The sequence below is a fragment of the Salmo salar genome, chromosome 07 (assembly GCF_965601325.2).
Source record: "Salmo salar chromosome 07, fSalSal1, whole genome shotgun sequence".
In the NCBI taxonomy this organism is placed as follows: Eukaryota; Metazoa; Chordata; class Actinopteri; order Salmoniformes; family Salmonidae; genus Salmo; species Salmo salar.
This window is the reverse complement of record NC_138297.1, coordinates 70,960,953-70,973,927: the sequence shown is the minus strand read 5'-3', so window position 1 is coordinate 70,973,927 and position 12,975 is coordinate 70,960,953. Positions and strand designations below refer to the sequence as shown.

At 47.8% G+C, this 12,975-nt stretch overlaps 1 protein-coding gene across 1 annotated transcript in view; it reads left to right on the top strand.

The window, feature by feature from the left end:
- Positions 1-12,975, top strand: part of LOC123743798 (carboxypeptidase M) — a 126,683-nt gene that overhangs the window by 94,498 nt on the left and 19,210 nt on the right. Inside the window, exon 5 of the mRNA XM_082978030.1 lies at positions 12,507-12,694. Coding sequence (XP_082834156.1) covers positions 12,507-12,694 — 188 coding nt within the window. The remainder of the gene's footprint in view (positions 1-12,506; positions 12,695-12,975) is intronic.

Here is a 12,975-nt window from a genome sequence, read left to right as displayed (position 1 = left end):
TACTCAATTCTGATTCTTGGAAGTTAAAAGCCATTGGAGTGAGCTCTCCCCCCCGTAATGAAGATGAGTTAAAAGCCATTGGAGTGAGCTCCCCCCCCCCCCCTTCCCCCCCGTAATGAAGATGAGTTAAAAGCCATTGGAGTGAGCTCTCCCCCCCCCCCCCCCCCCCCGTAATGAAGATGAGTTAAAAGCCATTGGAGTGAGCTCTCCCCCCCCCGTAATGAAGATGAGTTAAAAGCCATTGGAGTGAGCTCCCCCCCCCCCCCCCATAATGAAGACGAGTTAAAAGCCATTAGAGTGAGCTCTCCCCCGTAATGAAGATGCTGTTGAAGATATGTTGATGATAAAGAGATGTCTGTTGTGTAGTGGATGACGAGCATTAGCAGACCACAAACTCTCAACATCAAAGCGTTGTAAACATCTAAGCTCATAGGAATTCCTGCAGGGGATCATTTGTTTCTCTGTGGTCTGGGGTAAACCGACCTGATCGTGTGTGTGAGACTTGGTCGTGCTGTGTTTGAAGCACTGTTAAAGGCACAATCTGGGATATTTCCTACTGGTCATTTGCTGAAAGGTCAGGCAGCCTGTGCTGACCCGCTGCTGCAGTGTTTTTAAAAGCATTGGGTTGAAATAAGAATTAAAATATACTTGACTCAATATTTATGCCAAGACAATGCTTTTTACATCCTTGAGAGGTAGTGAACAAGTGTACACTTGGAGGATAAGGAATGATTGCACTACCTCCTTGAGAGGTAGTGAACCAGGCAGTCAGCCACATGGCAGACAGCTATACCAGGCAGTCAGCCACAGGCCAGACAGATATACCAGGCAGTCAGCCACAGGCCAGACAGATATACCAGGCAGTCAGCCACAGGCCAGACAGATATACCAGGCAGTCAGCCACAGGCCAGACAGATATACCAGGCAGTCAGCCACAGGCCAGTTTGATATACCAGGCAGTCAGCCACAGGGCAGACAGCTATACCAGGCAGTCAGCCACAGGGCAGACAGCTATACCAGGCAGTCAGCCACAGGGCAGACAGCTATACCAGGCAGTCAGCCACAGGCCAGACAGATATACCAGGCAGTCAGCCACAGGGCAGACAGCTATACCAGTCAGTCAGCCACAGGCCAGACAGATATACCAGGCAGTCAGCCACAGGGCAGACAGCTATACCAGGCAGTCAGCCACAGGCCAGACAGATATACCAGGCAGTCAGCCACAGGGCAGACAGCTATACCAGTCAGTCAGCCACAGGCCAGACATATATACCAGGCAGTCAGCCACAGGGCAGACAGCTATACCAGTCAGTCAGCCACAGGCCAGACAGATATACCAGGCAGTCAGCCACAGGGCAGACAGCTATACCAGTCAGTCAGCCACAGGCCAGACAGATATACCAGGCCGTCAGCCACAGGGCAGACAGCTATACCAGGCAGTCAGCCACAGGGCAGACAGCTATACCAGGCAGTCAGCCACAGGCCAGACAGCTATACCAGGCAGTCAGCCACAGGGCAGACAGCTATACCAGGCAGTCAGCCACAGGCCAGACAGATATACCAGGCAGTCAGCCACAGGGCAGACAGCTATACCAGGCAGTCAGCCACAGGCCAGACATATATACCAGGCAGTCAGCCACAGGGCAGACAGCTATACCAGTCAGTCAGCCACAGGCCAGACAGATATACCAGGCAGTCAGCCACAGGGCAGACAGCTATACCAGTCAGTCAGCCACAGGCCAGACAGATATACCAGGCAGTCAGCCACAGGGCAGACAGCTATACCAGGCAGTCAGCCACAGGGCAGACAGCTATACCAGGCAGTCAGCCACAGGCCAGACAGATATACCAGGCAGTCAGCCACAGGGCAGACAGCTATACCAGGCAGTCAGCCACAGGGCAGACAGCTATACCAGGTAGTCAGCCACAGGCCAGACAGATATACCAGGCAGTCAGCCACAGGGCAGACAGCTATACCAGGCAGTCAGCCACAGGCCAGACAGATAAACCAGGCAGTCAGCCACAGACCAGACAGATAAACCAGGCATCACCAGAGTACCATACGGGCTGCACCAGAGGCAGCTCTGTAAATGTTTTTACTCAATATACTGTCCATTTTTGAACGTTGGACTCCCTGGAAAGCAGTGGCGATTGTTACTGAGTAGATAAATAAAACCCAAGTGCTGCTGGTAAGCTTTCTTGACTTGGACATAATGTTTTCCAACACATTTAACCAGCTAAACAGCTGCTCTTAGTGAATATGTTAAGAGTTTTGGATTGTTCAGAATGAGTACAGGTGACTGATGTTTCCACATCAAGCAGACGTCTTCTTCAGAGTGTAGAAACGTCAGTCCCCTGTACTCATCCTGAACAATGGAATAAAGTGAGCTGAATTATTCTCCAAATCCTTTCTGCCTTGAATCAGTTTCTTGGTAAGCCCTTTTCATGGTTTTTGTCATTGCTGTCCAGCACCCCTCCTTTCCTGCGTTTGCTGAAGCCAAGGTCCACCTGAACTCTAATCTACCTAAATAGATTCATTATATAATGTTGATTAATTCTCCACGACATTGTCATTCACCTGATGAGATGTGAAGAAAAAAACCAAGTTTTTGTTAACGTATGATAGGGGCCCCCGGGTCGCCAGTTTTCCTGGAAGGGGGTCCCTGGTCAAAAAAAGGTTGAAGACCCCTGATGTAGAGACTCGGCCTGAGAGGGAATCAAACTGCAATGTGGTCTTCTTCCCTTGACTGTAGCAGAGCTGTGATTCCTCCTTGAGAGGCAGCGTGGGGATAAAGAGCTCTCTGTGCTCTGGGGAGAGGTGGAGGGGAGGGGAGGCAGAGAGGGGGGGGGGGGGGTTGAGATAGCCTTATAATGTTTACCTAATGCACCTCACATCCCGGCCCGGTCACGCACTGACGAGTTCCGCAAACATCCTGGCACTTCCTCCTCCTCCGCTCTGAGCCTCCTTCTTTCTCCTTTTCTCCTGGCTTGTGTCACAAATGGCACCCTATTCCTGTCACGTCTACTCCTGCTCCTCCCCTCCGGTGTTCGATGTCGCCAGAATACTAACCACCGGTCCTTGGATTCTTCATTACGCACACCTGTAGATCATTATGATTCACACCTGGACTCTATTATCTCGCCTTTATTTGTCCCTCCATTACCTCCCCTTTATCTGTCCCTACATTACCTCCCCTTTATCTGTCCCTCCATTACCTCTCCTTTATCTGTCCCTCCATGACCTCCCCTTTATCTGTCCCTCCATTACCTATCCTTTATCTGTCCCTCCATTACCTATCCTTTATCTGTCCCTCCATGACCTCCCCTTTATCTGTCCCTCCATGACCTCCCCTTTATCTGTCCCTCCATGACCTCCCCTTTATCTGTCCCTCCATTACCTCTCCTTTATCTGTCCCTCCATTACCTATCCTTTATCTGTCCCTCCATGACCTCCCCTTTATCTGTCCCTCCATTACCTATCCTTTATCTGTCCCTCCATGACCTCCCCTTTATCTGTCCCTCCATGACCTCCCCTTTATCTGTCCCTCCATTACCTCCCCTTTATCTGTCCCTCCATTACCTCCCCTTTATCTGTCCCTCCATGACCTCCCCTTTATCTGTCCCTCCATTACCTATCCTTTATCTGTCCCTCCATTACCTCCCCTTTATCTGTCCCTCCATTACCTATCCTTTATCTGTCCCTCCATTACCTCCCCTTTATCTGTCCCTTCATTACCTCCCCTTTATCTGTCCCTCCATTACCTCTCCTTTATCTGTCCCTCCATGACCTCCCCTTTATCTGTCCCTCCATTACCTCCCCTTTATCTGTCCCTCCATTACCTCTCCTTTATCTGTCCCTCCATTACCTCCCCTTTATCTGTCCCTCCATTACCTCTCCTTTATCTGTCCCTCCATGACCTCCCCTTTATCTGTCCCTCCATTACCTATCCTTTATCTGTCCCTCCATGACCTCCCCTTTATCTGTCCCTCCATGACCTCCCCTTTATCTGTCCCTCCATTACCTCCCCTTTATCTGTCCCTCCATTACCTCTCCTTTATCTGTCCCTCCATGACCTCCCCTTTATCTGTCCCTCCATTACCTATCCTTTATCTGTCCCTCCATGACCTCCCCTTTATCTGTCCCTCCATGACCTCCCCTTTATCTGTCCCTCCATTACCTCCCCTTTATCTGTCCCTCCATGACCTCCCCTTTATCTGTCCCTCCATTACCTCCCCTTTATCTGTCCCTCCATTACCTCCCCTTTATCTGTCCCTCCATTACCTATCCTTTATCTGTCCCTCCATGACCTCCCCTTTATCTGTCCCTCCATTACCTATCCTTTATCTGTCCCTCCATGACCTCCCCTTTATCTGTCCCTCCATTAGCTATCCTTTATCTGTCCCTCCATTACCTATCCTTTGGCTGTGGCTGACTGTCCCTCCATGACCTCCCCTTTATCTGTCCCTCCATTAGCTATCCTTTATCTGTCCCTCCATTACCTATCCTTTGGCTGTGGCTGACTGTCCCTCCATGACCTCCCCTTTATCTGTCCCTCCATTAGCTATCCTTTATCTGTCCCTCCATTACCTATCCTTTGGCTGTGGCTGACTGTCCCTCCATGACCTCCCCTTTATCTGTCCCTCCATGACCTCCCCTTTATCTGTCCCTCCATTACCTATCCTTTATCTGTCCCTCCATTACCTATCCTTTGGCTGTGGCTGACTGTCCCTCCATGACCTCCCCTTTATCTGTCCCTCCATGACCTCCCCTTTATCTGTCCCTCCATGACCTCCCCTTTATCTGTCCCTCCATGACCTCCCCTTTATCTGTCCCTTCATTACCTCCCCTTTATCTGTCCCTCCATTACCTCCCCTTTATCTGTCCCTCCATTACCTCCCCTTTATCTTTCCCTTCATTACCTGCCCTTTATCTGTCCCTCCATGACCTCCCCTTTATCTGTCCCTCCATTACCTCCCCTTTATCTGTCCCTCCATTACCTCCCCTTTATCTGTCCCTCCATTACCTATCCTTTATCTGTCCCTCCATGACCTCCCCTTTATCTGTCCCTCCATTAGCTATCCTTTATCTGTCCCTCCATTACCTATCCTTTGGCTGTGGCTGACTGTCCCTCCATGACCTCCCCTTTATCTGTCCCTCCATTAGCTATCCTTTATCTGTCCCTCCATTACCTATCCTTTGGCTGTGGCTGACTGTCCCTCCATGACCTCCCCTTTATCTGTCCCTCCATTAGCTATCCTTTATCTGTCCCTCCATTACCTATCCTTTGGCTGTGGCTGACTGTCCCTCCATGACCTCCCCTTTATCTGTCCCTCCATGACCTCCCCTTTATCTGTCCCTCCATTACCTATCCTTTATCTGTCCCTCCATTACCTATCCTTTGGCTGTGGCTGACTGTCCCTCCATGACCTCCCCTTTATCTGTCCCTCCATGACCTCCCCTTTATCTGTCCCTCCATGACCTCCCCTTTATCTGTCCCTCCATTACCTCCCCTTTATCTGTCCCTTCATTACCTCCCCTTTATCTGTCCCTCCATTACCTCCCCTTTATCTGTCCCTCCATTACCTCCCCTTTATCTTTCCCTTCATTACCTGCCCTTTATCTGTCCCTCCATGACCTCCCCTTTATCTGTCCCTCCATTACCTCCCCTTTATCTGTCCCTCCATTACCTCCCCTTTATCTGTCCCTCCATTACCTATCCTTTATCTGTCCCTCCATGACCTCCCCTTTATCTGTCCCTCCATTAGCTATCCTTTATCTGTCCCTCCATTACCTATCCTTTGGCTGTGGCTGACTGTCCCTCCATGACCTCCCCTTTATCTGTCCCTCCATTAGCTATCCTTTATCTGTCCCTCCATTACCTATCCTTTGGCTGTGGCTGACTGTCCCTCCATGACCTCCCCTTTATCTGTCCCTCCATTAGCTATCCTTTATCTGTCCCTCCATTACCTATCCTTTGGCTGTGGCTGACTGTCCCTCCATGACCTCCCCTTTATCTGTCCCTCCATGACCTCCCCTTTATCTGTCCCTCCATTACCTATCCTTTATCTGTCCCTCCATTACCTATCCTTTGGCTGTGGCTGACTGTCCCTCCATGACCTCCCCTTTATCTGTCCCTCCATGACCTCCCCTTTATCTGTCCCTCCATGACCTCCCCTTTATCTGTCCCTCCATTACCTCCCCTTTATCTGTCCCTTCATTACCTCCCCTTTATCTGTCCCTCCATTACCTCCCCTTTATCTGTCCCTCCATTACCTCCCCTTTATCTTTCCCTTCATTACCTGCCCTTTATCTGTCCCTCCATGACCTCCCCTTTATCTGTCCCTCCATTACCTCCCCTTTATCTGTCCCTCCATTACCTCCCCTTTATCTGTCCCTCAATGACCTCCCCTTTATCTGTCCCTCCATTACCTATCCTTTATCTGTCCCTCCATGACCTCCCCTTTATCTGTCCCTCCATGACCTCCCCTTTATATGTTTTTCCATTACCTCTCCTTTATCTGTCCCTCCATGACCTCCCCTTTATCTGTCCCTTCATTACCTCCCCTTTATCTGTCCCTCCATTACCTCCCCTTTATCTGTCCCTCCTTTACGTTCATTCCTCAGTCGGTATTGTTCCTGTGTTTAATGCCATATCGCCACTGTTACGCTGTCTCGTTTGTTGTTCTATTAAACGTTTCACCTGCTTCTTGACTCACAGCGTCATCGTTACAATTCCCTATATACAGTTGAAGTCGGAAGTTTACATACACTTAGGTTGGAGTCATTAAAACTCGTTTTTCAACCACTCCACAAATTTCTTGTTGACAAACTATAGTTTTGGCAGTGGGTCAGATGTTTACATACACTAAGTTGACTGTGCCTTTAAACAGCTTGGAAAATTCCAGAAAATGATGTCATGGCTTTAGAAGCTTCTGATAGGCTAATTGACATCATTTGAGTCAGTTGGAGGTGTACCTGTGGATGTATTTTCAAGGCCTACCTTCAAACTCAGTGCCTCTTTGTTTCACATCATGGGAAAATCAAAAGAAATCAGCCAAGATCTCAGAAAAAAAATCTGGTTCATCCTTGGGAGCAATTTCCAAACGCCTGAAGGTACCACGTTCATCTGTACAAACAATAGTATGCAAGTATAAACACCATAGGACCACGCAGCCGTCATACCACTCAGGAAGGAGACGCGTTCTGTCTCCTAGAGATGAACGTACTTTGGTGCAAAAAGTGCAAATCAATCCCAGAACAACAGCAAAGGACCTTGTGAAGATGCTGGAGGAAACAGGTACAAAAGTATCTATATCCACAGTAAAACGAGTCCTATATCGACATAACCTGAAAGGCCGCTCAGCATGGAAGAAGCCACTGCTCCAAAACCGCCATAAAAAAGACAGACTATGGTTTGCAACTGCACATGGGGACAAAGATCGTACTTTTTGGAGAAATGTCCTCTGGTCTGATGAAACAAAAATAGAACTGTTCGGCCATAATGACCATTGTTATGTTTGGAGGAAAAGGGGGGAGGCTTGCAAGCCGAAGAACACCATCCCAACCGTGAAGCACGGGGGTGGCAGCATCATGTTGTGGGGGTGCTTTGCTGCAGGAGGGACTGGTGCACTTCACAAAATAGATGGCTTCATGAGGAAGGACAATTATGTGGACATATTGAAGCAACATCTCAAGACATCAGTCAGAAAGTTAAAGCTTGGTCGCAAATGGGTCTTCCAAATGGACAATGACCCCAAGCATACTTCCAAAGTTGTGGCAAAATGGCTTAAGGACAACAAAGTCAAGGTATTGGAGTGGCCATCACAAAGCCCTGACCTCAATCCTATAGAAAATTTGTGGGCAGAACTGAAAAAGTGTGTGCGAGCAAGGAGGCCTACAAACCTGGCTCAGTTACACCAGCTCTGTCAGGAGGAATGGGCCAAAATTCACCCAACTTATTGTGGGAAGCTTGTGGAAGGCTACCCGAAACATTTGACCCAAGTTAAACAATTTAAAAGCAATGCTACCAAATACTATTTGAGTGTATGTAAACTTCTGACCCACTGGGAATGTGATGAAATAAATAAAAGCTGAAATAAATAATTCTCTCTACTATTATTCTGACATTTCACATTCTTAAAATAAAGTGGTGATCCTAACTGACCTAAGATAGGGAAATGTTACTAGGATTAAATGTCAGGAATTGTGAAACTGAGTTTAAATGTATTTGACTTTAACTGTAGTGCCCAGGCGCTGGTCAACAGTAGTGCACTGTATAGGGAATAGTGTGTTATTTGGGACGCAGAGCTGGATTCACAGCAGGAATTTTAATCAAGGCTGCGACTAGCCCTGAACCTCATGAATGGACCGACATGTGATTTATGTATCTCTTCACTAAGACCTGAAGACGCTCAAATGATGTTACTGGATGGTATTAGAGGTCTTAAGTCAATGTGAATGTCATCACAGAGCAGAGAGAGAGAACAGTAGAAAGACAGTGGTTTGGTATAGATCCACCTTAGTCTGTACGGTTACTGACTGTTTGGTATAGGTCCACCTTAGTCTGTACGGTTACTGACTGTTTGGTACAGGTCCACCTTAGTCTGTACGGTTACTGACTGTTTGGTATAGGTCCACCTTAGTCTGTATTGTTACTGACTGTTTGGTATAGGTCCACCTTAGTCTGTACGGTGAGTGACTGTTTGGTATAGGTCCACCTTAGTCTGTACGGTTACTGACTGTTTGGTATAGGTCCACCTTAGTCTGTACGGTTACTGACTGTTTGGTATAGGTCCACCTTAGTCTGTACGGTTACTGACTGTTTGGTATAGGTCCACCTTAGTCTGTACGGTTACTGACTGTTTGGTATAGGTCCACCTTAGTCTGTACGGTTACTGACTGTTTGGTATAGGTCCACCTTAGTCTGTACGGTTACTGACTGTTTGGTATAGGTCCACCTTAGTCTGTACGGTTACTGACTGTTTGGTATAGGTCCACCTTAGTCTGTACGGTGAGTGACTGTTTGGTATAGGTCCACCTTAGTCTGTACGGTTACTGACTGTTTGGTATAGGTTCACCTTAGTCTGTACGGTTACTGACTGTTTGGTATAGGTCCACCTTAGTCTGTACGGTGACTGACTGTTTGGTATAGGTCCACCTTAGTCTGTACGGTTACTGACTGTTTGGTATAGGTCCACCTTAGTCTGTACGGTTACTGACTGTTTGGTATAGGTCCACCTTAGTCTGTACGGTGACTGACTGTTTGGTATCCTCGCTCGTCATCTTTCAATGCGGCAGGATGCCACTGGGTAAACAGCGACCACGGAATTTCAATCGAGCTCTCTGCCTGAATCTTATGAATGGACCAATGACTGTTTTTTAAATAAGGAATGGTCTGATGATAGTGAATGGGACATCAGTGCTCTGAATGTCTTCACAGAGCAAAGAGAGGGCAATAGAAAGAGAGAGGGAAACAATTCCACCAGCTGTTGGTGCTTCCAGACAGGTCCCCTTGTCTGTCCCTATTTTAACCCTCTTTATACATGTGGTTGTGTGTTTAGATGACGCCATTTGGCATGCCCCATGGATCTCAGTTTGTACTGATGGCTATGTGGGGGGGAATAAACCTGAACTAAAACATTCCATTCTGAAACAATACAAACATTAACGAGATCCATGGCTGAACGACGACATTAACATACAGCTGGCGGGTTAAACACTCTATCGTCAGAAGAGAACAGCATTAAGACACGGGGCCGGGGGCATATGCATTTACGTAAACAACAGCTGGTGCACGATATCTAAGGAAGTCTCGAGGTTTTGCTCGCCTGAGGTAGAGTATCTCATGATAAGCTGTAGACCACACTATCCACCTAGAGAGTTTTCATCTGTATTTTTTGTAGCTGTCTACATACCACCACAAACCGATGCTGGCACTAAAACCAAACTCAATGAGCTGTATACCGCCATAAGCTAACAGGAAAACACTCATCCAGAGGCAGCGCTCCTAGTGGCCGGGGACTTTAATGCACGGAAACTTCAATCAGTTTTACCTCATTTCTATCAGCATGTTAAATGTGCAACCAGAGGGAAAATAATTTTAGACCACCTTTACTCCACACACAGAGATGCGTACAAAGCTCTCCCTCGCCCTCATATGGTCAATCTGACCATAATTCTATCCTGCTGACAAGCAAAAATTAAAGCAGGAAGCATCAGTGACTCAGTCTATAAAAAAGTGGTCAGATGAAGCAGATGCTAATCTACAGGACTGTTTTGCTAGCACAGAGTGGAATATGTTCCAGGATTCTTCCAATGGCATTGAGGAGTACACCACATCAGTCACTGGCTTCATCAATAAGGGCATCGAGGACATCATCCCCACAGTGACTGTACGTACATACACCAACCAGAAGCCATGGATTACAGGCAACATTCGCACTGAGCTAAAGGGTAGAGCTGCCTCTTTCAAGGAGCGGGACTCTAACCCGGAAGCTTATAAGAAATCCTGCTATTCCCTCCAACGAACCATCAAACAGGCAAAGCATCAATACAGGACTAAGATTGAATCGTACTACACCGGCTCCAACTCTCGTCGGATGTGGCAGGGCCTGCAAACTATTACAGACTACAAAGGGAAGCACAGCCGAGAGCTGCCCAGTGACATGAGCCTACCAGACAAGCTAAATAAATTCTATGCTCGCTTCGAGGCAAGTAACATGCATGAGAGCCTCAGCTGTTCCGGATGACTGTGTGATCACGCTCCCCACAGCCAATGTGAGTAAGACCTTTTAAACAGGTCAACATTCACAAGGCCGCAAGGCCAGATGGATTACCAGGACTTGTACTCCGAGCATGCGCTGACCAACTGGCAAGTGTCTTCACTGACATTTTTAACCTCTCCCTGTCTGTAATACCAACATGTTTCAAGCAGATCACCATTGTCCCTGTGCCCAAGAACACTAAGGTAACCTGCCTTAATGACTACCGACCCGTAGCACTCACCTCCGTAGCCATGAAATACTTTGAAAGGCTGGTCATGGCTCACATCAACACCATTATCCCAGAAACCCTAGACCCACTCCAATTTGCATACCGCACCAACAGATCCACAGACGATGCAATCTCTATTGCACTCCACACTGCCTTTTCCCACCTAGACAAAAGGAACACCTATGTGAGAATGCTATTAATTGACTACAGCTCAGCGTTCAACACCATAGTTCCCTCAAAGCTCATCAATAAGCTAACAACCCTGGGACTAAACACCTCCCTCTGCAACTGGATCCTGGACTTCCTGACGGGCTGCCCCCAGGTGGTAAGGGTAGGTAACAACACATCCGCCACCCTGGTCCTCAACACTGGAGCCCCTCAGGGGTGCGTGCTCAGTCCCCTTCTGTACTCCCTGTTCACTCATGACTGCATGGCCAGACACGACTCCAACACCATCATTAAGTTTGCTGATGACACAACAGTGGTAGGCCTGATCACCGACAGCTATGAGACAGCCTATTGGGAGGAGGTCAGATACCTGGCCGTGTGGTGCAAGGACAACATCCTCTCCCTCAATGTGATCAAGACAAAGGAGATGATTGTGGACTACAGGAAAAAGAGGGCCGAGCACGCCTCCATTCTCATCGACGGGCTGCAGTGGAGCAGGTTGAGAGTTTCAAGTTCCTTGGCGTCCACATCACCAACAAACTAACATGGTCCAAGCACACCAAGACAGTCGTGAAGAGGGCACGACAAAATCTACTCCCCCTCAGGAGACTAAAAAGATTTGGCATGGGTCCTCAGATCCTCAAAAGGTTTTACAGCTGCACCATCGAGAGCATCCTGACGGGTTGCATCACTGCCTGGTATGGCAACTGCTTGGCATCCGACCGCAAGGCATTACAGAGAGTAGTGCGTACGGTCCAGTACATCACTGGGGCTGAGCTTCCTGCCATCCAGGACCTCTATACCAGGCGGTGTCAGAGGAAGGCCCTAAAAATTGTCAAAGACTCCAGGCACCCTAGTCATAGACTGTTCTCTCTGCTACCGCACAGCAAGTGGTACCTGAGCGCCAAGTCTAGGTCCAAGAGGCTCCTTAATAGCTTCTACCCCCAGACTATTTGCATTGTACCCCCCCCCCCCCCGGAACGCTGCTGCTACTCTCTGTTATTATCTATGCATATTTACATTAATAACTCTACCTACATGTACATAATTACCTCAACACCGGTGCCCCCGCACACTGACTCTGTACCGGTACCCTCTGTATATAGCCCCGCTATTGTTATTTACTGCTGCTCTTTAACCATTTGTTATTCTTATCTCTTACTCTTTTTTGGTATTTTCTTAACTGCATTGTTGGTTAAGGGCTTGTAAGTAAGCATTTCACTAAGGTCTACCTACACCTAAGGTCTACCTACATCTGTTGCATGTGACAAATGAAATTGTATTTTATTTGGTCAGTACCTAGTGAACTTAATATTCTGTATTTTGTCATATGGTTCCCTGACAGGTTCAATAAGAACGGCATCGATCTGAACAGGAACTTCCCAGATGCCTTCTCTAAGAAGGAGAGTGGAATGAGAGAGATGGAGGTGAGAGCCATTATGGACTGGCTGAAGACTGAGAGCTTCGTCCTGTCAGCCAACCTGCACGGTGGGGCTGTGGTGGCCAGCTACCCCTACGACAACAGCAATGGAGGTATGTTACACCGTCACACACAGAGAGAGAGAGAGAGGCTGAGTGATAACCAATATAGAGACTACTAGAATGACTACAGAGCAGAGGAACAATATAGACTACAGAGTAGAGTAACAATATAGAGACTACTAGAATGACTACAGAGTAGAGTAACAATATAGAGACTACTAGAATGACTACAGAGCAGAGTAACAATATAGACTACAGAGTAGAGTAACAATATAGAGACTACTAGAATGACTACAGAGTAGAGTAACACTATAGAGACTACTAGAATGACT